Source organism: Notolabrus celidotus, chromosome 14, assembly GCF_009762535.1.
Source record: "Notolabrus celidotus isolate fNotCel1 chromosome 14, fNotCel1.pri, whole genome shotgun sequence".
Lineage (NCBI taxonomy): Eukaryota > Metazoa > Chordata > Actinopteri > Labriformes > Labridae > Notolabrus > Notolabrus celidotus.
This window is the reverse complement of record NC_048285.1, coordinates 15,637,881-15,665,807: the sequence shown is the minus strand read 5'-3', so window position 1 is coordinate 15,665,807 and position 27,927 is coordinate 15,637,881. Positions and strand designations below refer to the sequence as shown.

Here is a 27,927-nt window from a genome sequence, read left to right as displayed (position 1 = left end):
AATAGGAATAGATAGGGCTGCATTTACAACTCACTGCATTGACACTTTCCTTGGACAGAATGACTGTGTTACTATGAAGAGACTTCTTGTTGCAAAATTAGAAAATAAGACTGGAATACCCCCCTTGTGATACAACATCTGTGTTGATGAAATAAATTTCAACATTCCTGTAATTATGGTAAAACACGTAACAAGAAAGTCAGGGCTGACGCATGGCTGGACTCAATGGCATTTGGAAATCAGCATGCAATCCTACAAAAACCATGGCATTACTCAACAGCCTTAGACTCACGTATGAGACATCTCTCAATGATTCACATTTCTAAACAAAGACTTTTGTTCTAAAATGGAAGGTTCATAGTCGCTGACATTTCAAGAAACAGACAATGGCTTCTGTGTCCTTTGATGAACCAAACACCAGAAAACACATTGTAAATTGAATGTGTAGAACAAGTGACATTTTTAAGCTGTATGTGTAATTAAGGATGTCACAGGTGTGTCAAATGATATAGAACTCTAAGAACAGATGGGAACAATGAGTGTGGATTGATGAGCAAGCAACAAAGAGATTACTGGCAGAGCTTAAACTCAAAACTCTCAATAGCCATGAATCATTTCCACCTATGGAGAAACAAGTTCTGTGTCCATGTGTGCTAATGTTATTCACATCATATTAACCATTTGACTGGGAAAAAAAACACATTTAGTGAGTAAAAGCACTTTCAGTGGTCAGAAAGACTAGAAAAACGCTATATAAGTACAAGTCCATTTACCAATTTAACCTGCAGTTCAGTGCGCACTAATTCCAATCAAATAAATTAGTGGAGTACATATAATAAAACAATAGACAGTATAAAAAAACTGATCTAATCTCTGTGATGTCATCCAAAAGTTCCTGAAGAGTGGTTTTCAAGCCAAACAATGGTGGTCACCATATTTGAAATGATGACTCAACCTAACTATCGGTCAACACGGCAACACCTGTAAGTTAATTCAATAACGCCTCTAGTTATGCAATCTATATATAACTCCTAGCCTTTATATCCTCTTATGGACAAGCTAGAAAAAAAATCACGCCTGTATAGTGCATACAAATAAAGAAATTAACATTTTTTGTACGTAATAATGTTAATTTACCGTAAAACTGGGCATTGGACTGAGGTGACAATGGGGATTCTTGGCATTTTGGAACCAGCCTCAAGTGGACACATGAGAAACTACACTTTTAAAACTTTTTTATTTGCCACTGCCTTCCTATCTTAGCTAATTTTAACTCACTTTAAATGCAAATTTTAATGTAATTTTTAGCATATTTTTAATTTTCCTTTTTTTTCTGTTGTATTATATTTGTCATTTAAATTGTGTTCTTTTATGCCTGTCTGAATGTTTCCAATGCTTTTAATGTTTTAATGTAAAGCATATTGAGTTGCCCTCATGTAAGAAATGCGTTGTACAAATAAAGTTGCCTTGCCTTGCCTTGCCTACCACTCTAGCTTTAATTGTTCAACACCAGAGGTTGGCGCTTGATAAAAGTGCAATCCTGCCGATGCTCTTCAGCTTTTTTTATTATTGTTTCAGGCTTAAACTCCCTAACTGATGCAATCCCAAAGTAAAGCTGAGAGAAGAGTATTGAGCTTTGCAGATGTTAAGTCAAAGTACCTGACAAAGCAAATGATGCAAAGTTAAGAGATCAAAGTTATGGCTAGAGGTAGCGTTGGTCTAGGGGATCAGCAAAGTCAGGTGATTTATCAATCAATGGAAAATGTTAAAATCAAACAGAAATCTATGCAATAACTGCAGATAAATTATATCTGGACCAAAGTGGTTGGAAAGAATTCAGTTCTGCTTAATTTCCATTCAGTTAACTTAACAGCATGAATGTTTTACATTGATACATTGCACTTTACCGCTGTGACTGCATGCACACATTACTGCACTTTCTCGCTGGTTTTAAACTACGTTTTTATATTTACTTACTGTAGGCTTTAGGTTATGTGTTTATTTATTTATTTATTTATTTATTTATTTATTTATTTATTTACTTATTTATTTATTTCTTTATTTGTAGAGTCTACTTTTAGCTTGTTATCTATTCTGTATGCTGCTGGACCTGAGTAATGTGTTTCGTTCCTTCATGTTTTTAAATGTGACTGAATGACAATAAAGTGAACCTTGAACCTTGAACCTTGAACCTTGATATCTAACATCAAAGTATGCAATCTAACAGTTTAGAGTATTTTTTTCTGTTCCACATTTCAAACAGCTCATAGGTCATGATGTGAACCTATGGTATTTCATTAAATCTTGCAGCAGTAACTAAAAAAAAGTTGTCAAACTACAGGTGAAACACATCGACAAATCACTTTAATCACAGTCATAACCCTGCGACAGATGACTTTAACTTATCAGTGGAAAGAACTGACTGTTCTGTAAACTCTGTGTAAAGACAAAGGAGGAGAAGAAGAGTGGTCATCTTCTCTGATGTCCCCGCTCTTCCCTAATTTAGTCATAGCTCACACTGTGTAATATCACACTGACACACCCATCTCTACACTAAACCACACAAATCACTGTAAGATGAGACAGATACAGTGCACACACAGAAGACACGAGCAAGTTATACCTGTAAAGTTTTTAGTTTTACAGTTCTGTTCAGAGGAATTTCATGAGGCAGGAGTGCACATGTCCACACAGAAGGACTCAGATTTGGGATTTATAGAGTTCACCTTTTGGAGCCCGAACATCTAACACACAGGCTTTACACACACCCTCATCACTGCAAGTTTATTTTGTGTTGCCACCTACTGTGTGAGTGTGCGTTTGTGTGTAGTATCTGACCTTAATGCCTTCATTCCAGCAAACGCCCCACTCATCCTGATGTAAAAATCTCAGCAAAATACCTCTTAATAACCTTTGTTGTTTTCGCACAACGGTGACATTTTTGAAAGGTTTCTCAGATATTTTCCATGGAGTCTGAGAAGAAACTGATCACTCAGACCTATTGTTACTTTCAGTGAAGAGGGAGGCAGCAGAGAACATGATGGCTTTCTTTTGGAGCGCTGTTTTCCAAATGTCCCATTTAAGGCCAGTCAAATATCACATATTCTGTAGGGCCAATAAGATTGAAAAACAAACTGTTGATTGGCTGTTTGACAACAATTCTGTCTTAAAATATCTTTGCAAAATGAAGGACCCACCACAGTGGACATTAAGACATCTTAAGTATCACTCACAGTGCTGGGACTAGTGCAGCCAAGTTAAAATCACCCTCTGAGATCTGAATCAAAAACACACATGTCAGCAAATTTTCTTCACCAGTGTCAAAGTCAAATGCAGCCATCAAAGTGTTGATGGCTGCATCAACAAAAATGGCTACCAACTGAAACCAGTCACTTGATAGCAAACACCCAACTGTTTTGTTGCTTGCAAAAAGCATAACTTACGACTGACTACTTTTCCTAATTTCATGTGCATTGACAAAGAAATCAAGTTTTGTTGTTAGCAGCTCTGTCTTGGACAAAGACAGGAACATTCCATTCATATGTATGATGTACATGACATGCCAAAATAAACTCTTAAACTCAGAACTCTTATGCAAGGGGGTTGTTGTACGGGAAAAAAATGCAGAGATCAGCACAAGTGGTATCCAGAGGGATGTTGCATAGCTTTACGACTAAGACATGTTCTTTTGCAGCTTACGGCTATCAATTTGTGTATGTGCAGTGTGTCTGGGAAGCCATATATTTAGCGGCAAGATATAACCTCAGGTGGGCGAGGGCAGTGAGAAACTGTCAAAACTAAATGTAAGAAGCAGGAGTCAAACATCTCCCAGACAGCTTATATAGTAGAGATGCTAGGCATTTTTTAAGATCAGCTATTCCTCCTAATGCAGTATTCAGGACTATATGAAGTCTGACTGCCCAGCTCTGCTTTTGTTATCAAGTGCAAAGAAAGAATGTAACATTTTTTCCTCACCTGCACACGACACTCAAAGTGTTTCATGCATAAAAACATTTCATACCTAAATCATAAAGTGAACACCATAACAGCAGGCCAGATGTGCACCACTGAAATTTATAGCTCCAACTCCATTTACACATGTACAGTCTCTCCTGCAGAGCTTAACTTTAAGACCGGCCTGTCCTTTCACCCAGATAACTTCATCCACACACACCGTCTGAATGTGAAAAACGAGAGCTCCACTTTGACTTGAACTCTCTTTTTGTTTTGCATCATAAACATATTTTTAGATTATAATGAATACTAAACAAAGTTACTCAGCAAGACTATCACACTGCTGAGATATTAAATGCAGCGGGAGCTGTATTGGACACATCTGTACTTTTTATGTCATAAGTCAATAAATTCTAATCAATAAGAAATCGTTGTTATCCAAAGTCAACCACTCTACAAAAGAGGAATATTTTACGCCCAACAATTCCAGGTGTGATCCTCTCCGAAGTTCTTTACTAATGTCACACTGTGTCCTTCTTTGGCCTCTTACACTTCAATCTTTTTAAACAAATGTCAAATGCAGTCATTTTTTTTTCCAGAAAACAACCTTATAAATTTGCCTTTTCAGTTGAATACAAGTGTGGTCATAAGCCTGGATTATAATTCTGCATCAAATCAACGCCATAGCGTACGCTGTAGGTTCCTGTAGCCCTAATTCAACGCAGGAGCCAACGCCACGTAGCCTGATGTGCACCTCCTTCACAATGTAACTAAACTGAAATGACGTGGACAACAAGCCCTGTGATTGGTCCACTGGGCTGCCTCATATTTCCTGCATTTGCAACATTTCTGGAATCGCTGTACATCGGCTGTACATTCTATCTCCTCCGACGTCTCCTCGCTGTTCTTCTTTGTAATATGTGCTGTATGATCAATGGTAACATTAATCAGCTCTTATTTAACAACATAATCAGAGACACCATTATTCCCTGTGGACAAGCAAGTAGAAAACATACAGGAAATCTGACTAGCTTAGATCACACTGTCTATTAGCATTTAGGTGGAGTATTGCAGAGTGACACGGACACAATGACGCACAAGTACAGTATGTGGTGCTCAAGACCATGTTGGGCACACACAGAGCCATCAGCTATTTCAATCAGATCAAGGTCTAAAACATATATATATACATATATATGTATAGTATAGTATTGTATTGAAGATCCAAACAGGCTGTACATGATTTTGGAACTATGTCTCTGAACTTATTCTATGTCACTGTTCATCAATCAGTTTCCTCTTTGTTTAAGTATTTTTCTTTCCCCTGTCCTTTCATGACTTTGTGTTGCAATGTAAAGTTCCTCCTGCAGTGCTGATGAAACAACTCACAATGCTCAGCTTGAAGCAAAAACATTATTATTATATATATTTTTTTCTATTGATAAAACAGGCAGTGGACACTCTGCACGTCTGTTGTGACTAATGGATGCACGAAGTAGGAAGTCCTCCAAGGTAACTGTACATTTGATCTTCAATCTGCAGTGTTTTTAATTCATCAAAACAAGACACTTTTATGAGGGACACTCACTTTTGTGCGTGCCTAATTGACCCTGATATGGAGCAGGTGTGGGAGGCTTATATATTCTCCTGGGGTCCAGTTCCCAGTGCTAACTCATTAGCTCACCTTCAGAGTTAATGAGAAGAGCTCCTCTGTGATCTCTGCATTGTACAGTTTTCCTAAGCACCAAAAATCCTTGTTTAGGTTTATATGAAAATAGTTATTGAAGTTGGGTTGGCTGTTACCCCAGTCTTTTGGTTTTCTTCCAAGGTCTCTAGCAGCCCTTAAGTTTCGCTAAAGGGTTTTCCTGGGTGTCCCTCATACCTTCGTTCCAGTCAGTTGCTCTGCAGCAGTGATTTAGTTCCTCTCATCATTTGTTTAGGTTTTGGAGTCTCTTTAGCCTTATTTTTTTTGGTTTTCCCCTCTCCATCTGATCGATTAACTTTAAGAAACCCTGTGGTCCGCACTTGTGTCCCACACCCCCTCATCCTGACACTTTTACCCCAGAAAGTATCACATTGGCCAAATACAAACATAAATAATGGACATGCACACACACTGGAGTGTTTTTTTTTTTTACTGGTCTGTGAGGGAAACATGTATGATGTGATTCCAGCTGGCTGAACTCCAACCTCAGGTGAGAGAAAATGTGGAAACATTTACTCTGCAGACATGCAGACAGAAACTATGTACCTACCCACATGTTTTTTTTTTTCGTTTTACATTGGGTTGCCTCTGCACTCCCTCTCTATGAGGAGACATGGTGAGGTGCAGGTCCAGGTGCTAATACAGCTCTGTTTTAATACATTTTCTGATACTGCTGAATCACACTTAATCAATTGAACCATTCTTGGCCAGTTAAAATGTGTTGTTCCTGTTAAGCCAAAACTATATTCAACTCAAAGTCAAAAACAGAATTGTGTTCAAGTTGAACATTTAGAGTCAGCATGTTTCCCTGTCATTTAGAGTCAAACACTTGACCTAATTCAGGAAAATTTGTTTTTCCTTGAGAGTCCAAACATTATTCACACACTTTTTGCCAAAATTCCAGGAACATCAGCTCAGTTTCTTTCACATCTTAAATGTGGAATCAATAGAAAGATGAAGGTCAATGCTTTCATCAGGCTTTCACTGCTTGTTTCTGTGTTTTTAGTTAAAGGACACATGGGTGTCCTCCAATGCCCCCCATTCAATGTTCTCTGAGCTTTAAAAGTTGTGTCCTTAGAAGTTCATGCTGAGCAGTGTTGTTAAACTGCTTTTATTTAATATGAATCTTATTGATTCCAGAGGGGGAAAACATGCAAAAGTACTGTAAAGTTAGCATGACATTAATTGATGAGAACAGGTTTTTACCATCAAAGTACCAGCTATTGCATATGTATCCATTGTTCCGTTAATCCTTGACTTAAAAAATATGTGGACTTGGCAAATTCTTAAACGTTTTGTTTTTGTTCCCAAAAATGTTTTCTCTTTTTTTCATTATGATTTAGAGATTACCTTCCAGATTTTCAGTTTCATCCATAAGCACCATACTAAATATAATGCAAATGCATTTCAGCTTGAAAAGAAGTAAAAGTCTAATAAGTCATATAATTTACTTAGTCGTTACTTAAGCCTGATTTGTACTTAAAACGCTATGTAGCCTACACAGCTTTCGTATCTACGCAGAGGCCGACGCATGTAGCCGGCGCGCACCTCCTCCAAAATCTAACTATGCTTCAAATCGACACGAACCACAAGCCCTGTGATTGGTCCACTCGGCGGCATTGTATTTCCTGCATTTACAGCACTTATGGGATCCCCACACATTGCAGTGTATTTCATCTCCTCTGACATGTCCTCTGTATTCAATGCAGAAGTGTGGAATAGAGAGGCCTTTAGTCTGCTGGCTTTTCTGCTCATAAAGAATGATGATATTGATATGAAATATGTGAACCTGAAAGTTTCATTTTGTTTCATTACTCAGCAGTTTGTAAGATAAAAAGAATACAAGTTTTGCATAATAAGAGGCACGGCTGACTTGACAGATAGGTGGGAAAACTGTAACTGTTGGCAAGGAGGCTCAAAGCCCTCCTCCTTTACCTCACACTAGCTTGACAGCAGTTAGGTTGCATTTCCAACATGGCACCTGCGGACGATAGGCTTCAAAACAGGGTCGTCTATTTATTATACAGTCTATTGGTGAGATGTTTAAGTCTCTGTTTGTTACTCATTTGTCAAACTTAACTATTTCCCTTCAACATATCAGGAACACACTTGTAACTGTATGTATTCTGGCTGTTTTCTTTGCCTCACATGCAACAATCAGTTGATGCTCATACTGAATATTTTATTATCCCAAACAAATCACTGCAGCAACTGCACCAAACAAAAGACTTGTATGCATTGTGGAATATTTTGCAGAGACAAAACCTGCCGTACATGATACCATAAGAACTGTCTAACACAAACCTATCAGACTGGAACTCTTGCAAAGAAGTTGAACTCAACACTTTCAAAAAGGCACTGTATGCACTTTTGCTGCATCCCACATTTTTTCCCACAACTTGCTCTCTCTCTCTGTAGCTGTCTGAATGAAAGGCGTTCTCTACTGAGATAACAAATGAACAAGTGTTTGTTTCAGTAGGTGCTCAGAGAGGAAAACACACAATGAAAGAGAGACACTGGCAGACAGACAGTTGGAGGGAGGGGAATGAAATGAGAGTGGGAGAGAGGGGAAATCCTGAAATCTCATGAGGAAGCTATTATTTCCATCCACATGAAAATACATACACAAACTACACATACATCCACACCACATTATATACAGGACATACACTCATGCCATATAAAAGCAGATGGAGTATATACACGCCAATGTGCACAAACACACATGGTGAGGCTGACAATAAATACATAAATAAATAAACAAACAGAGCAAAGCAGGAGAACAATAAAGCATTCAGAAACCCCTGATGTCTGGGTTCCATTCAAACTTCCCCCAACACGCAAACACAATCAGACACACACACACACACACACACACACACACACACACACACACACACACACACACACACACACACACACACACACACACACACACACACACCGTCTCAGTATGGGGCAAAAACCAAGAAAAGTTTATGTTCCCTGCTTCCTCCATCTCCTCCTCCTCCTTCCATTACCCCCTCCCCCCTCTCTTCTACTCTCTGTGAGTCGCAGGAGCTGCAGTTATATCTGATTACGACATGCAGGCTACCTCCAACGACGCATTACTCACTGCCTCGCTCACACACACACACACACACACACACTGCCTCTACATCGAGCCAAATGTTTTCACAAGTATGGACATTTTGCAAATATTTTCAACATCCCTGCACTTCTTCAAATGATATTTCCCATGTGATTTCATCTATAACTTTGGTGTAACAAGGGGGGTTAAGGTTTAGGGTTCAAAAAGAGCTTATGTTTAGGGTTAGCGTATACATAAGGATTAGTATAAAGTTTGCAGGATGATCGCAGTTTATTACATATTTTCATGAAGACTGATGTCTTCTGTGGGTATTATTGTACAAAACATAATAAATATTGCGATCTGAAGCCAATCTCGGTAAAGCAGATTCTCATATTTTGATTAAACAGCTTTGGATCGAGGTTTGATAAGTGAAACCAATTGAACAGAAGAGGATTTTCTCATTTTGCTAATGACATCCTTCATTTTGAAAAACTTGATTCAATAAGCAGCTGGGGACAGCATCACTGAAAACAACACAGCCCAGAGCCTCGAGCTGTTACATGATCAGACATATTTGGACAAGTCAAAAAATAACATGATACAATCAGTAGACACCATACACTGTACAATAAATGGATGTAGTATCTGTGACATCACCCATCTGTTTCTGAAGTGCTGCTTGAAGCCTATCGTCGGTGGGTGCCATATTGGAAACACTGAACAAAATCTAACTTTGTCCGAGCTAGTGTGAGATAAAAAGAAGGGCTTTTAGCCTTTTCACCAACAGCTACATGGTGCCCGCCTGTCAATCAAGTCAGCCATGTCCTCATTTGGGCAAAACTCGTATGTTTAATATCTTCAAAAATAACGAGTTATAAAAATATTGTGTCGAAAGAGAAATTAGCTATTCAGACTAAAATCATTTTTTGAGCCAGGCTGTAAACATGTTTATTATTGCTGAAAAGATCGTCTTATTCGAATGGGTGTGTATGTGGTTTCCAGTGTTTCTGCAGCCAGCCTCTAGTGGACGCTCAATGAACTGCAGTTTCCAGCACTTCCGCATGGGCTTTATATTTTAAGACTGGATGTAGCCGCTTGGTAGACACATATCACAGCACACAGATTTCATGGTTCAACAAGTGAGTTATCACCACTGTGTTACTTAACATTCACATTAATAATGCTGTGTCTTCCTACACTTTTGGCTTGTTAACAATATGTAGGATTTGTGTTTCTGGCTTAGGCTGAGTTCGCTGTTTTCCACAGCTTAGCATTTACTGTGGTGAGTTATCTCAACTTATAGAACTAATGAACAAAGCTACTGAGGTATAATTAAAGTACTAATAAAGCAGATTTATCCTTTAAGGAAACAGTATGCAGGTCTAAGGGCTGCAAGTTTATGGATGAATACAGTAAATCAATGCTAAGTTCTGTATGGTAATTCAATTGTGTTGTGTGTGTGTGTGTGTATGTGTGTGTGTGCGTGCGTGCGTGCATGAGTGTGTCCAAAGCAGCCCCTCTCTCTGGTTGGAGTACTCTACACTGCTGGGCTTCCTGCCAAAGGATTGCTCAGCATTTAACGAGAAGGAAAGAGAGAGGAGAGAGAGAGAGAGAGAGAAAGAGAGAGGGAGAAAGAAAAAGTGCAAGGGGTGGGTAGTCATTAGGGAGGAGGGACAATAATGTATGAGAGCGTGAAGGCTTGAAAAAGAGAGTGGTGGACCTGCAGCCCTGTAGAAAGACAGACAGAAGGAAGCAGCAGAGACAGACCAAACACACACAGCCAGACTGACTGTTACCTTCTCTTAGAGCTCACACACACACATATACACAAACGTTCTCAGATAACCAGATAGGTAGAGGAGCTGAAGACCTGAAGCTTTACCAGACACACTCATTTGTCCTCAAACGTTCACTCACACACGCAGCATGTTTCGGTGGAGGCTCCCTCAGGCAGTGTGCATGCTGTCGGCGTGTGTGTGTCTGCTGCTCGCCTACGAGGATGATATTGAGGTCAACTACGCTGACCCCTTCTACAATGAAATCACAGAGGGAGATACGCCAGAACGTGAGTATATATATGAGTGTGTGTCTGTGTGTGTTTGTGTACTGGAACAAATTATTTATCTGATTAAGATTCTCAGATTTACTTCAATTCTTGAGCGTGAAATTGATTTCTTGTAGGATTGTTGCTTGGGGTTGCAAGAGAGGTGAGCTCAGGACATTTGATTTTGTGTCCTGAAATGTTCACTCTGGAAGAAATCGACAAAGAAAATGTTACAATACAATGACTGAGGGAAAAAAAGTTTCAAAAGAAAGAAAAAGTTGGGGTCCAGTTACTTTACTGTGCACTTTGACTCAGTGGCGTCACAATTTTAATTGTTGATGGTGTTTCTGATGTTCTCCAGACAGTCACTGCCATCATACCCTTGATTTAGCTGTTAGATATGTAAAGGTTTGATATTTTATGTTTCAAAATGTCCCTTCGAAACGCAGAAACACAATTGGAGAAGAGTTAAAAAGTACCGCAGTGTACAGTATACAGACAGTTGGCAGTCACACAGTTGGTCCAGGAGACACGCAGGATCAAAGAATATGCTGAGCCAGAAAATTAGAGGGCTTTCTCATCCGCCGACCAGTATCAACACATATTACAGCATGAATGACTGGCCACCGATCGCTGCATAACACTTCGGTGCATCATTAAAATCTTTGTCAGCTGTTTTGGAAAGCATAACAGTTTCAGTATGGACGTGCAAGAGAAAGTGAGAGCACATGTGGTTGCATTTTGCATTTGTTTGTTGTTTCAAAGCTGGCAGGGGGTACTGCAGCTCTATAACATGTTTGCTCTGGGCACAGTATGCAAAGTGATTAAAGCTGATTCAAGGCAAAAATCAAGAGTGGATTGAACTTATAACAAAGAGTATCAAAAAAAACAAAAAAGCTCATTATTGCAACAGTAAAGGGGGAAGAGGTTGTTTCTGGCTGCCAAATAGGGAAAAGGTGGCTTGCTGGACAGGAGAAGTCATAAACTTACTCATGTGACTTAATCACAGGTTAATGCAGGTGTGTGATGAAGGAGAGAGAGAGTGCTAAGTCATTGCCTGCAGATGACAATGAATCTGAGGCCGGAATTTGTTTTACCAAGGCTCAACATGTTAAAAAAGGCCAATATCTCTACAAAATTCATAAAATGAGGTAAGTGCAGTAGCAGAATTGCTGTAACAAGCCCTCAAACTCAGAAGTTAACTCCCACAAAGGGTCAAGAATCCAAGCCTAAGTTGTCGCAGGTCATTTTACACCCTACTTAAAGCCACATCCATCAAAATCCCTCTGGCAGACATGTGCTTTAGCCGTAGAAATCAGTGGGAGCAGAGTACGTGAACCCTCTGTCTAACTGACTCCGGGGGAGGCAGCCAAAACATATCCTGCAGCCTTGTGATAAAGCTCCTCTAACAGAAGTAAGCAGGTATAAACAGAGCTTGAAAGGCTTAAACTCTAATCAGAACAGTGTCAGACATATTCTCACTCCTGGGCTGTTTCACCCTCATTCCTCTACGTTTCATTCTACCATTGTTTTCTCTCCTTCCTTTCTTTTCTTGCAGTCTAAAAGAACATTTCCTGTTCCTTGTTTCTGTCTCCTTATTGAGGCAGAAACCCAGATAAACTTGCAGGAAAAGCACAGTGGTTTACCAGTCAGTTGTCCTGTTTCTTTCTCATGGTCTTATCTCTGCCCTTACCACTTTGCTTCCTCTTCCTGCAGCATCCTACGGATTTCATGCTTTCTGTTTTTCTCTTTACATATGCTGCCTTTAGGTTCCTTTCAAGCTAAGGATATCATAGTGTGTCCAAATCTGCACAATTTCTTGCTTGCCCTCTCTGAGGCCACATCTGCCCTAGCATATGGTAAATGACTACACTGAAAGAGCAATTCACTTTTCTATTCCCTTTGTTCTATAGAAGGGCAGAATACAAAGACTTATAACAGGATGACAGGCGATAAGGTAAGGAGTTTATATCCTGGACATTTCTGAGCCAGGAACATTTTGTAAAGTGCAAAGTAATAGAGGGTATTCTCTTACAAACCTTTGAGCAGGATGGTTGCTGTTTGAGTCACAGTCTGTAGTTCAACTCAGACTCATAACCAGTAAAAATCTGAACATGGAATAGAAAAATTGATGATTGAAGTGAAAAATAACAGGGTCCATATATTTGCTTAGAATCAGAGCAAAGAAGAGGCTCCTTAAAACTGTAGGACTTGCCTGAGAATTATCTAATTTTCATTTTTTTCATCAGTGTCAAATTCATGATGTCAAAGTTGTTGGTGCATCGATTGGTGCATTGAAAATAGGTAGCCACTCTCCTGATGTCTTAGAAGTCCAGAGGCCTTTTTGATTGAGCTTTCAATTAATTTATACGTGACTCATCTTTTCATCCACCCAAAATATGAAGGGAATTTCATTTCCAAAGATTGCAGTTGACCATTTCCTAAATCGAATCAAGACAAGGATAATTAAGGAGCAAAAAAAACATACATATCTTATTTTTTCTTTTTCTCCAGCAACACCAACCTCGGCTCCCTGCAGTTCTCGAGACCTGACCAAATGGGACAAAGTCTTCTCGATGCTGGAGAACAGTCAAATGAGGGAGAATATGATGCTTCAATATGCCGATGACATCATCAAAGTGGAGATGGGATCGCTGCGTGGGGAAATGCTCAGGTTGGTTGGAGGAAGGTCCCACATGAGGGGACATTTGTTCATAATATATAAAGAAATTGTAATCATAAGATCTGAGAGAATGGAACTCAACCACAATCTTAAATGTTAGCAGTATCTGCCCAATGACTTAACAGTGTTCATAGCTCTACGTAACATTAGTGAAGGGGTGGCCAGGTTGATTCCAGGCATATTTGAATTTCCCCGTTGTGGGACAAGTAAAGGAATCTCTTAATCTTACTTTGGGTCCTTCTTGGTTGCTGATTGAAGATCCACAGGTGATCATGTATTTTACATTGCTCCTTCCCCTCAGGTTTGTAGCCCAGTATGGTGGCTCCTGTGGTGTTGCTGTGGAAACAGCAGGAAGAAGGATGGCCTTGCAGCTGGAGGGCCGCCTAAAAGAAACCATGGACCGCTTCAAAGTCAAAGACCAGACTTCTACTGCTGCAGGGAATTCTGTTGGGAATTCAAACCACCTTGAGGGAACGCTACAGCTGCTCCTCACTGCATCACGAAGCCAAGCTACCCGACTCGCCAAGTTGGAGACCAGCTGCTTCAGCCCAGGAGCCGGGATAGGGAGGAGTTCCAAGACAGGATTCCTGTTTCAAGACGGCAGAGGAGCTGGGCTTGACGAGCAAGAGGTAACATCACAAGATGTAACATCACAAGATGTGACATCACAAGATGTGACATCACAAGGTGTATCACAAGACTCGGTTCTGGCTGCGCTGCAAAAGACCAGGATGGAGCAGGAGGAGGTGCTGAGGTCATCAAGGCAAAGATACCTTCCCGCAGGTAAGACATCCATCTCACCATCAGCAATCTTTGCGTCTGTCTTTACCTGTTGGTCTCTGTATTTGTCTTAACCTTGCTCTACGGAGCCGCCCAAATGACTTCCCACCTTCAACTTGTTTTTGCATTGACACATTCAGGTCACGCTTCAAGTAAAAGAATGAGACCCTCCTCTGTCAGGCCTTGATCCTGGATAACTAATCGTGCAGAAAATGTTTGTTCTAGATACCCTTTTCCACTTACTGTCTCCAGGCATGTAGTCTTCTTCAAGTAGAAACTTATCCCCTCCTGTAATATTAGTCTCAGTCCAGACAGACACATGAAATATGGAGCAGAAGGGCAATCTTATTGAGTTAGTCCTGTTTGTTTAACACTTATTCAAAACACATTTTGTTGGATCAAAAAATCCTTAAAGTCTCAGTGAGAACTCATCTATCAATCCATCCTTTGCCTGCAGCTCTTTTCATAGACAGATGCTTAAAGTGACTTGTAGATGTTCAGAGACAAAAAAGACACCAAGTCTTCTCACACGACAGCATGTGGTGTCAGTTAACAAGCTAGTAAGGGGTTTACCCTTAAACTAAACTGTGACTAATTACAATGTAACTTCAGAGATTAAGTGACGAAGAGTGAGTAATAAAACAAAGGAGTTTAATCCCACACAGGGACCCCATGTTTTAGGTGGGACAAATTAATTTCCGGGAATTATTCACATAAAAATAGCAACAAATATGAGAGGCTTCATTACTCATGTAGTGCTCATACACCTTTACAGTCCCAAAAATGTAAAGTGCCCTACATACAGAGCAGAGGGAAGTTTAATCATGAGCAGGTCACCACATAAACCACACCAAAGCTCCCTGGGAAAGCAGAACCAGATGGAAACTATCATGAACAAACACACATACACACACTCAGCATGTCCAAAGCGCCTTTTTCCATTGTTATTTTCTGAGTGGCAGAAACCTGAAGAAAATGTAACAACAGGCCTGAATGATAAGTGAGCGCTGTCTTTATCTTGAATTGAACAAACATTTCTCCATTCGCAAACACAAGCACCCCTGTTTACTAAACCTCCAACAAAGCTCAGTATAAAAAACAGTTCACTCTGCTTTTTTTCAGAGGAATACACCCAAATACTACCAAAACAAAAATTAAGGGAGTACTGGAGAGTTTGAGTATATTTGATGATCCAAAAGAGGGAGAACAATCAAATTAAACAGAACAAAATAATGAACTATCTGACCTAGATAGGGTGGTGTGTTTGTGCGTTGATGAGGCAGGAAAAAACATCCTTAGATTTATGATCTCATCACTTGACCGTCAACTGAACCATGACTGTTTTTTTTTTTCAACTAAAACCTCCGTTACTAATGGTGCCACCTGAATGTGCCTTTGCAAACAGCATTCACAGGGCTGATAGTCAGGAGAGAGAACAGCATGACTTAACAAGTGTATCCAATCTAATTTGGACAAAGACGTTGATCCATATTATTGAATGAAATAATAAAGCACTTAAATATGGAGCAGTTCCAATCTTCCCATGCAGCCGTACAACAACATGGTAATGTAAGACAGATTTGAGCAATTTTACCAAATTGTAGCTTTGTATTTGTTTAACGTTGGTATGACAATACAAAATCTTGAATCCTTGAAACTTTTTCAGTCAAGTTTTCAACGTTAGCTGTGTGGAGTTCCACAAGGTTCAATTTTTGGACCAATTGTAATTTATTAGGGATGTCGACCACAGGATTAAATGTTGCTCAACTAATTATCTATATCTAATTAATGTCGGCCTGAAATCTCAGGCATATGTTGAGTCTTATGTGTAGCACAGCCTCCCGTTGCTATCGACAGCTACAGTTCCAGTTGATGACGACTTTTATCAAGTTGTAAACAATTATAGATGACACATTGCATCTCATAGAGTAGAGCACTTTGACATATTTTGACTTGAACTTGTATGAAGGCTGTGTCTGGTTAACTGGATTGGGCATGTGAACGGACTGGAGGCTGGTGCTCCTAGCTATGCTAACATTAGCCTCACTTAGCCAAACCGTTGACATTGTTTACCAGCAGACTCTGTGTTACCATGTTTAGCCATCTTAAATACATTGAGCTTATTATTTTTTTTCCCTACCTTCGGACTTATCGGGTGGTCAGAATATAAATTTGCATTTAAATGGCAAGCAAATTAGTAGCCTTGGAACATCCACATTTTCTATATTAACATACTCCTCACATGCAACATCATATTCAAAAATTTAGATCTTCTTGTCCAACCTAGAAGTGTTTTAAAATAAACAAGCTGCTCAAGATGCACACAAGAACTCTAAAGTTCATTAAACTGGAAACCTTTTTCCAGTTGAACAACAAGAACTTTCTAATTTTCACACACTGTCCTGAAAATTGAACCATCTTGACCATTTTCTAAAAATATAAGCAATCAAGAGATCATGGAACCAAGCACCAAAGCTTAATCCAGTTTCAAGAACTTGTTAACTATTTTAAGTCTCTGGTACCTTAGGCATCTTCATCATGCCTGGTTCATCTGGGTTCTTACCTCTCCAAACGGAATCTATATAACTTTTAAAGCTTTATAAAAATAGGTTTATTATTGATGGCTGAGTGCATGTCATTTTGGCTCTGTCCATGTGACAAGCTTTCATAAAGGAAATTCTAGCTCAAACTAATAAAAAACACAACTTGAAGTTAATATTAACCACAATCAAATCTTCTTGTTCTTCAGGTTGTGACATGGCCCTCCTCTTCCCCATGCGTTCCCGTCAAATCTACACCTCGGTCATGCCAGAGGTTCCTCTCTCCGTTTCCTCCTTTACTGTCTGTATGTGGGTGAAGCCAACAGCTGTCTCCAACAAAACCGTGCTCTTCTCTTATGGAAACCGGCGTAACCCATATGAGATTCAGCTGCTGCTTGCCCAGACTTCTGCACTCTTTACCATTGGAGGGGAGGCTCACCTGGTGGAGGCAAAGAATGTGGTGAACCCAAGCGCATCAGAGTGGATCCACTTGTGCGGGGCTTGGTCGTCCAATCAGGGGTTGGCGTCCCTGTGGGCAGGTGGGAGAAAAGTGGCGTCCACCCCTGGAGTGGCTGAGGGACATGTCTTACCCGATGGAGGTTCACTACAGCTGGGTCAGGAAAGGAATGGCTGCTGCTCTCCGCCTGCAAGCATCGGGAGTGGGGTGCCAGGGTTTGAGAGGGGATTTGATCACAAAATCGCCTTCACAGGGAAGATGACTGGAGTGAACATGTGGGACAGGGTGCTGTCAGAGGAAGAAATTTCCCAGCTTGCTTCACAGGAAGGCCAGGGCTGTGAGCACAGAGGGAATGTGGTGGCGTGGGGAGTGACAGAGATGGTACCACATGCAGGTGCACAGTTTGTCAATTAACAGGTTCATTCATGTCTTTGTGGTGAAATTTTTCATCAGAATCATCATCGTCATATCAGCAACATTGTGATAAGCTTTCATGCTCATACTGAAAACTTTCATCATCATTCTTTGTCATAATAGTAATGTGTATGTTATATCCTCCAGCATCTCCATCATCTATTTAAACATGAACACAAATGCTGCATTGAACTATACTGGACATGTTCCAATGAGAGAAAGCCAATCCAGTGTGAGACAGAGGTTTATTTTTGTAACATGACCCTTTGAACCGAGGCCTTACAGACACACACTCACTCAAACACTGACGTGCCTTCAAATGAGAAAACTTGTATTGTAGCAGGAAAAGCAGCATTCACCAAAGACTTAATTAGACTGCCAGGAAGACAAAGAGTTTATTGTTAAAGTGAGCGGGTTCTGAGCCAGCAATCAGCAGACAGTCATGCAGGCGAGCAAAACCAGAGGTCACAAACTGATACAAGGGATCATCTGGTTACTGAGGATCCAAGGTCTTTTTTGATGCATTTTTTTGCAGTCAATCAACAGCTAATACATAACTATAATACAATTTAAATGTGCATTATTGCAGGCAAAACTAAAAGAAGAGCTACCCTACTAGTGTGACATATTTAACCCTCTTTGATCTTAAAATGCTGGACTTCCTTTAATTTCAAGCATGGTCAGCAAGCACCTGCAGAAAAACCTCCTTACTAGACATTTTTGTTTCATCTTTGTTTTTGTTTTTTTCATTGACTTTGTGACCTTTTAAAAGCAGATCTTTCAACCGTGTAGTCATCAAAGTGTTTACATTATTTTCTTCATATAATTCCTGCTCTACTCTGTTAGTTCCTGTCAGTAGGTCTCTTAAGGTAGGATAATGTTGAATCTTCTTTTTTTGATACTGCATAGTGATAAGAGTAAAACTGTTTTATTTGTAACGTGAGATTTGATTTTTGTATGTGATAAACAAAACTGAGGACAATGTTTACATAATCTAATCTTTGATGAGCTAAGCTGTCTTGTATTATACTGTAAATTCCTTTTTATTTTTGTTCTTGTGAAATGGTGAAACTGAATGTATTTTGTATATAAATATATTTTGTTTAACATGACTGAGTTAATGGAGAGTGAAGTTTGAATAAACATTTCAAGTTATTACATTCCTTTGCTTGATTTGTAGCATCTACGAGTCCGCATCAAGTACAGCACTTATACAATGCTCTCAATTACCCATCATACATGCACTTCCATGCTCACAAAGAAGCTACCCTGTAGAATGCAGGCCTCCACATCTGGAGCAGCTTGTGGTTTAATGTCTTGCTCAAGGACATTCAGACAAAGAAAGATGGACATCAAACCTCCACACCGGCAGTAAATGTGCAATTAGCTGCAGTATGTCAGCCCCACACTTCTATATCCAAGAGTACGTCTTCCTTTTCTCTGTAAATCAATAGCTTCTGACATTTTAATCATTTTAAGTTACCTGTAAAGTGTAGCCCTGACAGCTAATCTCCCATCAATGACGGAAGAATCTGAAGTAATCCATACGTTGACTGTATATTAATATGTACACTGCACCTCCTCCCATTGTAGAATGTGGAGCCAAAAGACCGTCTGGATGGGCCCTGATATATTGTGCTGGTGGAGCCAAGGCGTGTGCAGCAGAGATCTGTCTGTTTGAGCCTGACGTCACGCCCCCTTCCGCTAACCAAAACACACATTTAACTTAGTGATAAAATGTCATACTTCAGGGCGTTATTTGCTAGCAGAACAGATTATTATATGGGTTTGAAGCAGACACCTAAGGCTATGGAAAGTTCAATGGGTATCCAGTCTTGGTGTTTGTTATTTTTTGTCACACTGTTCCTCCTTTATTCTGATAATCAGGTGAAGAATGCTGCAGGAACTGCATTTGTCACTAAAGCTGTCACTCAGTAATCTGTTTAACATCAATTAGCTAATAAAAACTTCTCAGAAAAATGAACATGAATATAAATCTGGCAGGGCAGTGCCAGAGAGCATGCTATCTTAACTTTATAAGTTGTTCCATGTTCCTTCAGGGTAAGGGTTAGTATAAAGGGCGTGAGGATTTTTACCTATACTGCTGCAAGTCAGCAGGACAACTTCAAGTTTGGCCTCACATATATACAGTCCATGTGTATCTCTTTTCCATAGATTAGAACAATGAAGGCATAAACCACACTGGCACTGTCCGTATGCAAGAAATGAATGCACAACATTATAAAAATGTTTGCAATGCTCCCAGGTTGCACACCATTTGTACGATGGTGTTTGCATTGAATAGAACCAAACAGAGTAGCACTGTGGATCACTTGCATTCAAGTTTGCCCTCAACCTCTTTCCAACACATGAACTTCAGAAGACAGGCAGCCAACTGTCTGACAGCAAAAAGCTGTACCTGAATTCAGCACATGTATACAATCTTGGCCATTACAACAGCAAGGAAACTTACAATGTCTAACCAAGGGCTAAATCTGAGTTTGAGAAAATATCGTTATCTAACTTCTCAGATGCTGTACTGAGCTAATGCTAGTGTGTAATGCTGCCCTCCACAGGCTAGGTTTTATTACCTATTGGTTGAAAAGATAGATTTGAAGGAAAAGGATGAGAAACCCAGATCTCTGAATAACTGCAGTCTTTCATTTATATATCTGCAGCAGGAGAAAATAACATGCTTAATAGTTTCAAACTTCCTACACTGAGATAGAAGGAGATGTGTTTTTATGATTTGTTAAGTGTTACATGCCATAGTTTTGTGGTGTTTTTTCTCTCTGTGCTCCCAACAGGTGCTCCCAGCCTGCTCCCAGTGCGTCTGAATGACAGACAGCGAGAAGTCTAGTGCAACATCTAGAGTTAAACGTACAATCTCATCTCATATGCATGCTGCACCGTGTTAATCAACACAAAAGTCTGACATTGTAAATATATATTTAAACTGTTCACAAACACTACGCACGTTTTTCTTCCAAACATGTGCTTTCAGTTTTCCGAGGCACATCCTGATACAGACCCATTAGTGAAATAAAACAGATCTCTCCTGCAGCTACAACCGCTGCACAGTCTCCAAATGTGTCTGTAGCCATGACCCGTTACGAAATGGAAACACTACATTTGACACTCACTCCCATCTAACCCACCTGCCCAGAACCTCCCTCAACATTACAAGCAAGCGTACAGTAACTACATATGTTTCGTAGCAGGGGAGCCAGGAGAGACATATAACTCTGTCAGATGACACATTCTTAAATCCAGTGTTAACTTAGGATCAGGTTTTACTTAGAGAAGAGGGAACTTTTGGCTCTAAAATCCCAGTGGGGTCAAAGCAGTGCCATATGTTTGTGTGTGTGTGTGTGTGTGTGTGTGTGTGTGTGTGTGTGTGTGTGTGTGTGTGTGTGTGTGTGTGTGTGTGTGTGTGTGTGTGTGTGTGTGTGCGTGTGTGAGAGAGAGAGAGAGAGAGAGAGAGAGAGAGAGAGAGAGAGAGAGAGAGAGAGAGAAAGTGAGAGAGATAATGACTAAGTCCTGTAGTTTCAAACTGTAGCAGGCAATAAAAACATTCTGTATCCTGCAGAAGGCTTCCTGTGCCTTGTAAACACACGTGCACGAATGAGTACATGCACCCGCGGATAAAGCTCAACATAACTTGAACCAACGGGCATATGACATTAAATACATAAAAAAAACGCAAAACCATGTGACACTTCTTTTTAAACAAGATCACTGAAGAGTAAAGAAAATGGGTAAAGAGTAAAAAATAAGCCCTTCACATGAAAACTCTGATCCTGCCCAAAAATTGTGTAAACACACACACATGCACAGTCCATCCAACCCAATAGCTCATGTAAGTAACACATCACACCCCCATTGTCAACATCCCCCAAACCCCATTACATCAGCTCACTTCCTGTACAGAGGGCTGCTGCTGCTATGAAAAAAAAAGAAAAAGGGGATCATCTGTTATTGCGAGCAACACATGTGTGCATCTGTGCATAGTTTGGCATGCGCCCATGTGTTTGTAGTCCAGTGTTTATGTTGTGTTGTGTTTATGTTGAGCTTTCTGATGGGATGAGAGAAGTGGAGGCTTGTTAAAAAGGCAGCAGGAGGTTCAAATGTTCAGAGCGCAAAAAACGAGCCTCAGGGGTGGGTAGCAGCAGGGGGTAAAAATGTGAAACTGCCGAGGCTGCATTAATAAATGCCCGTGGAAACATAAATCTGAGGTTGCTATATTCAAGTCCTCAAGCAAACTGTGTTGACTTTCATCCACTCCCTGCTATCAAAATGTTTGTCTGTAGTCCAGCTTTAATAAGGCTCGCCATAAGTTTTCTAACCCCCTGTCAAGTTGGATCACAGCCACTGGAAACTTGAGTGTATTATTTGCATAAAGCGTTCTCTCTCTCTCTCTCTCCCATCTTTACCACCACTTCCCCCCTCTTTCACACTTGACCGTATAGCATTAAGTTTCATTGTGAACTTGACTAAAAGAGTGTCCCAAGTGTCGTATTATCCACTGACTTTGGGGGTGTCATTGAACTTTTGGAAATAAATGTTAGGCTCTTTTTCTCCTGAGCAATGTGAGTGTGTGGTCTACAAAGTAATGAAAGTCATCAAAACTACACAACCAGTGTGGGACTTCTCTATTTGCGTCTCTAGTCTATCAAATTCTTGACTTTGGCGTGACAACAGTTGCATAGAGAGTAAGGGCCAGTTAGAATAACATTATAAGAGCGAAGCAGAAGAGAAAACAGAAAGCACACTCAAGCAGAGAACTCTGCTACTGTAAGGAAAAAGTATATTTAAAAAAAAAATTTTTAGGATGGAGTTTTTCTTATTGCTTGTTACATCTTCACATTAACTAAGAGGCAAAATCTAAATGGGTGCAACACGTGTTTTAAATCAGGGCCTGCCTGACAACATATTGCTGTCTATTCAGTGCACAATCTGGGTGGTAAGTGAGACGCTGGAAGCAAGGAGGGAGCAAGCCCCTTGATTATCCATAGGTATGTTTTGGCCATAACAGGAATCCCAGTCCCTTTAAGAGCCAGGTCGGCGTAATGTTGCGTTCACACCAGACGCAAACGATTGCACCATTCGCACAAATACAAATGTGAGACGAGTGCCAAAGACCTTCGATCTTTGTGAGAGGGGCGGGGATCCCACGCCACACCAGTCTGTTGCTATCAATCAAGGCTGAGCTCAAGTACATTGAATGGAGATGCCGGTTATGCTAAAGGAGGCAGAGTTAATTTGCGTCATTTGCGCCACCAGACCACTACTTGCGACTTTTCGCATCTTTACATTGACCTACATGTAATGAAATTTGTGCAAATGATTTTTGGATTGAACGCCCGATAAGACTCTAGACCACATTTTTTGCTGATAAAAGGCGGAGGGTTTTTATGTGTCCCCAAGGTACCAATGCGCCACGTTTCCTCCTAACCTTACCTCATTTTAAGACAAACACAATCATGCATGCCAACACAGGTGAAGGTTTATTTGCCATTTACAAAACATGGGCGCTGTGTGTATAAATGAAGAGTGCTTCAGATGAAAATAACAATGAGACCATGTCGAGACACTTTGTGCCGGGTGTGTGATTGAGCCCTCAGTGACTTGAGTTAGGGTTAGCTGGCTGCATTGTTTCTTTTCAATCCAAACCCTTTCATACCCTTTCCTAATGGGAGAATTATTCTAAAAACACCAATCAAAAGCACATAAATAAAATACAGACGGCTAATTTGAAGAGATGAATCTGTTTCTTAAGAGGTGAATATTTAACAGTGATCAGAGGACTCGTCTCTGAATGCACATTTGCCTCAAACATTAAGCTGTGCTGACTGGCAGAAAAAGCTAGTGGCAAAATACAAGAAGTTGTCTTCTCAGCAAAATGTAGCTGCTGCATCCACACATAAACTTCTGAAAACGTCCACTGTCCATTTACCCCATAATCCACATGGAATCTCTATTCTCATTCAGTTTTATGAACCAGAGGTGTAAATGTCTTAAAACTGTTTGACTCCATAAGCCCTAAAACTTGGCTGAACATCACTTGTAAAACATCCAGACAGTGCTAAGCTGTTTCATGTGCTGAGCAGATAATGTGCTCAGTGGGAGCATCACTGGGGTGGGTACCTCACTGTGGTGATTAAAATTACAGTAGTTAGTGTGTGCAAGTCTGTGAATTCATTTTTGAGGTGCTAGCTCGGCAGGTTGTCAAAAACATTGTAGGATTGACAAAGAAATACGCACCTGAATACACAAGTATATCATCAGCGAAGAAAAAACATGTTCATAATCGGAGACAATTATTATCTCGTGAAAATATTCAGTCCTAAGTGTGAAAGAAAGAGAAAGAGAGGGGGAGTAAAAACGGAGAGAAAAAGAGATAGCCTGAGGGATAGATAGATCTCCATCCGGCAGTTGTGGCTAACTATGACACCTCCAACTCACACACCCCTCTAATGAGTTAAAGAAGTGTCTGTGCTGAAAAAAGGTTAAGAGGGCAGATAAATGTTTAAGAAAAATCTGTCTTGAACTGCTGCCCAGAGGTCAGCTTCGTCCCCTGTTTGACATTAACAGTTAAGATAGGAAGTTGTTGAAAGTACTGATCAGATTAATGCCGCAGGACAATCCCACCTCTCACTCCTGGAGTATTTCCCAAGCACTTTAGTTCTACTTTTAAGAGGATATGAGCACTTCCTCACACACTGTAGAACTAGATTCATACTGCGGGTTCCTTGGGAAAACAATTTCAATGTAATTCCTTGTGGGGCTGAATAAGGGAATGGTCTGTAGGCTGTGTGAATTGCAAAATCTTTATGAAACGAGCAAAAAAGTTGCATCAGCTGGAGAATAGAATAACATGAGTGGATGAGATGGAAGAAAAACGTATACAGCAGCCTGACAAATGAACGCAAAATAAAAACAGCAGCCTGGCAAATGAACAAAAAAACCAACATGTTTTATGTTTTTGATCACAAAGTAAAGAAAGGAAAGTAGAACAAAGTTAAAAAGTGATAAAGCAGCACACAGAGAAAGGGCCCTTTTCTCACCAGTACACCTTCTTCTGTGGGAACCTGAATTCTGCATTAGAAAGCCATTATAGGTGATATTATTTATCATTAAAGTTATCTGCAGCATGCTGTAAGTCATCATAACATTACTTAGGATGGCTCCTGATAGGATAAAACTGATTGAAACAACATTCCTTTTTTCGTCTCCATTGCACCAGCCAAACTCATTGTTGCAGCCTCAAAGGAAGAGCATAGATGTTCTATTTCTACAAATCAAATCCCTAAGTCAGCCATTTAAAACTGAATGAAAACAACAGTTATGACTTTGTAAGAGAACCATTTCAATGCAAATCTTTAAGCAGAGCTTTTCTGCACAGCTGCTGATGGACACACGCCCACACATGCACATCTCCCCAGGTGTGTAAGAATATCTGTATCTCTAATAAGTGGGACACCAGAAACAAATGAGAAACATAGATATTGCATTGCATAACTCTAGATCTGAAGGGGGTTTCTGGGAACGGAAGGAGATCGCACATCCCAGGAACCCTCTTCACTTGTTACATTCACCTTTTTAAAAGCAACAGTAAAGCATGGCAGCAGTGCACAGTGATACTGATGTTTTTGTGTATGAATATGTGTGTCTCCTTACCTCCCAGTACACTGTGTGTTATGGCCTCCGTGTGCTCAGCCAACAGGTCAGCCTTGGCTATCGCAGCCAGAGAGAGATAACTGGACATGTTCCTGCTGAGCTCCCTGTTCCCTCTCTGCAGGAACCGAACTGCTACCGGGACTGCCAGCACCATGACCGATGGACAGCTGTAGTTCTACAGGGACATACAGTAGGAATACGTGATCGTGATACGTTAAAGAGCGGCAAAGAACATGTCAGATTCTTGTCAGAACATTGCTAAAAAGATACCACTCATTTGCAAATTACAAATTAAATACTTTAAAACATGTCATAACAATATTTTCAATATGGTTTTTTTTCTTCTGAAAAATCATGCAGACGTTACACCATTTACAAAAGCACTACCTACATTTAATCCTGGCCAGATCTACCTGAGGGAACAAACCTGAACAAAACACCATCAATCGTTATGCATGTGACAAACCTCAGCTCACAGTGGGCTTTTTGTATATAATCAGTGTGTCCCCATATAAAATCTGCATTGTTAATTGGTTTGCCCTTAAATATTAAAGCATGAAAAAATAACAACAATGAAAAACGTGTGAAAATATGAGTATTACTGTATGAACCAATAGGCAGTGCTTGTGGAAAGGTATTTTGCAGAGTATTACTGAGTTAATTCATTAAGTACCTGGCACTGACAGAGGCTGGGATGTGTTTGATAGAGGTCTAGTTCTAGTCCTGTGTTTGTATAGTGGCCAAAAAGAAAAGGACCCTCCTGCCCCCATAAAGTAAACCTTGATTTCCAATATCATTTATAGCCAATGAGAACAGGTGCTCAACCTTTGGAGACACATGAGGGCTGAGTTGGAACACATTTTCCTCAAGCAGTGCATTGACAGTCAGTGAGTAGTGTTGTGTACATAGTTGGAGACATGCAGACATTTGTCCCTGTGAAGATTTTGGAGAGAGAGGATGAAGGGAAGGGGATTTGAAAGGCACTAGCACCCTCAACAGGACAGACTGAGACCAAGTCTGTTTGAAGGTGCACATGTGCTTTTGTGTGTGTGAGGAGGATGAGGAACAACAGAGTCTTAAGAGTGTGCTGCTGAGCCAGAACCCCTAGGGTCTGCTTTTAATTTCACAGAAGTCAGTCACTTTTTTTACCCTTTTTTTTAAGCAGCAGGGGTCTGCTGATGAAAGTTAAAAATAAACACTTGCACTTGAATGAATGAATGACTGTGATTTTGAAGCATGAATCCTCCCGTTGAAATTTTCAAGATTAAATATTATGATTGATTATTAATCTGTAATCTTCACTGCACCCCCTTGGATATTGTGATTCATCCGTTAACACCAACTCAAATCTCAGCCATCCTGGTTCTTTTTTAGAATATCCAGAACGCCGTTCAATCTGTTATTTGTGTTTAGAAACACTGAATAGTCTCCCCCTGTCTTTGTCAGTCTCACCTCAAGTAGACCACAGGATGGCAGTGTAGACAATCTATTCACAAAAACGACATTATCCAGCAATCAGGATGATCCATCAAATTATTTTGATTAATTTGGCTGTGTGGATTTTAATCTAAGCACAGAGTGGGTTTTTTTTTTGCCCAGGGCTGACCGGACAGGTTCCTCATATCAGGAAGCAGTGATTTATGTATTATATTACCTTATGAGAAGGAGGCACTCATTTCAGATCAAGCAGCCCATCTGAAAAGCCTTGAGGATGCTGCTACAAGCAAGAAATCTATGAGCACATACTTGTGTGACTGTGTGTGTTGTGCAAATAAAAATAATCCTCCCTACGGTCTGTTGCTAACTTCTCCCTTCACAGTGGGAGCTTTAGCAGAAGGCTGCGAAGAGAGTCTGTGCACCCGTAGATTCCAAATGACAGCAAGACAAAGAGAGAAGAAGAGATCAGAGAAGAGATAAAGATAGTTGGAGGGTAAGACAAGGTAAGACAGAACATTTGAGACAGGGGAAATGGGTAGAAAGAAATCAGAAAAGAAACAGATCAGAGACAGAAACAGCGACAAGAGTGAAGAAAGAGAGAAGTGCTGCCGAAGTCAGGACATCAGAGCCTGGAGCCGACGTTAGAGCTGTCAGGACTTTCAGTCTCACCTCTATGTGTGTGTGCGGGCCTTTCATCAAGAATCAGTCTCCTTACACTGGTATTAAGCACATTCCTATTCCCGGAGGAATTGGAAAGAGCAAGAGGGAGAGAGTGAGAGAGTTCCTCGGCTTTTAAGTCTCAACAGTCTGGAGGTCTGATGGGCAGGGTAGGCAAGGTTTACATTTAAAAGACCCCAAGTGCTGATTATATAACTATGTTTGCTCTTTAAAGCATTAATCCACCTTTGGATATGTTGCATGATGAATGTTATGATTTATGCTTCTGTACCCACTTTTCCTCAACCTCCCTCCCCCCCATGTTATTTTACTTTGAAACACCCAGCATGCCTTTCAACGTGATGTTTGCTGTTTTAAATAGCAGACAATTTGGAGCTTGTGATTTGCATTTTCTCTGCAGCATTAGACATTAAAAAAATATATATTCATAGCAAAATAAATTCCCTCAAAAGTATTTTAAGTATTTATAGTAGAGAATTGGT

General features: G+C 40.2%; 2 protein-coding genes across 2 annotated transcripts in view; one reads left to right on the top strand and one right to left on the bottom strand.

Moving 5' to 3' along the window:
• Positions 1–27,927, bottom strand: part of veph1 (ventricular zone expressed PH domain-containing 1) — an 87,821-nt gene that overhangs the window by 47,212 nt on the left and 12,682 nt on the right. Inside the window, exon 4 of the mRNA XM_034701686.1 lies at positions 25,331–25,505. Coding sequence (XP_034557577.1) covers positions 25,331–25,505 — 175 coding nt within the window. The remainder of the gene's footprint in view (positions 1–25,330; positions 25,506–27,927) is intronic.
• On the top strand, positions 10,361–18,808 carry ptx3a (pentraxin 3, long a). Its single transcript, XM_034701687.1, has 4 exons — positions 10,361–10,797; positions 13,291–13,450; positions 13,761–14,242; positions 16,989–18,808. Exons 1-4 carry the CDS (start codon positions 10,659–10,661, stop codon positions 17,648–17,650), a joined length of 1,443 nt encoding a protein of 480 aa, XP_034557578.1. The 5' UTR covers positions 10,361–10,658; the 3' UTR covers positions 17,651–18,808.

Bases quoted from the DNA above. Each gene is read 5' to 3' on its own strand.
- ptx3a (XM_034701687.1), top strand. From the start codon at position 10,659: ATGTTTCGGTGGAGGCTCCCTCAGGCAGTGTGCATGCTGTCGGCGTGT. The intron at 10,798-13,290 runs GTGAGTATATAT...CTTTTTCTCCAG, and splicing joins AGAGGGAGATACGCCAGAAC to CAACACCAACCTCGGCTCCC. The intron at 14,243-16,988 runs GTAAGACATCCA...CTTGTTCTTCAG, and splicing joins GCAAAGATACCTTCCCGCAG to GTTGTGACATGGCCCTCCTC.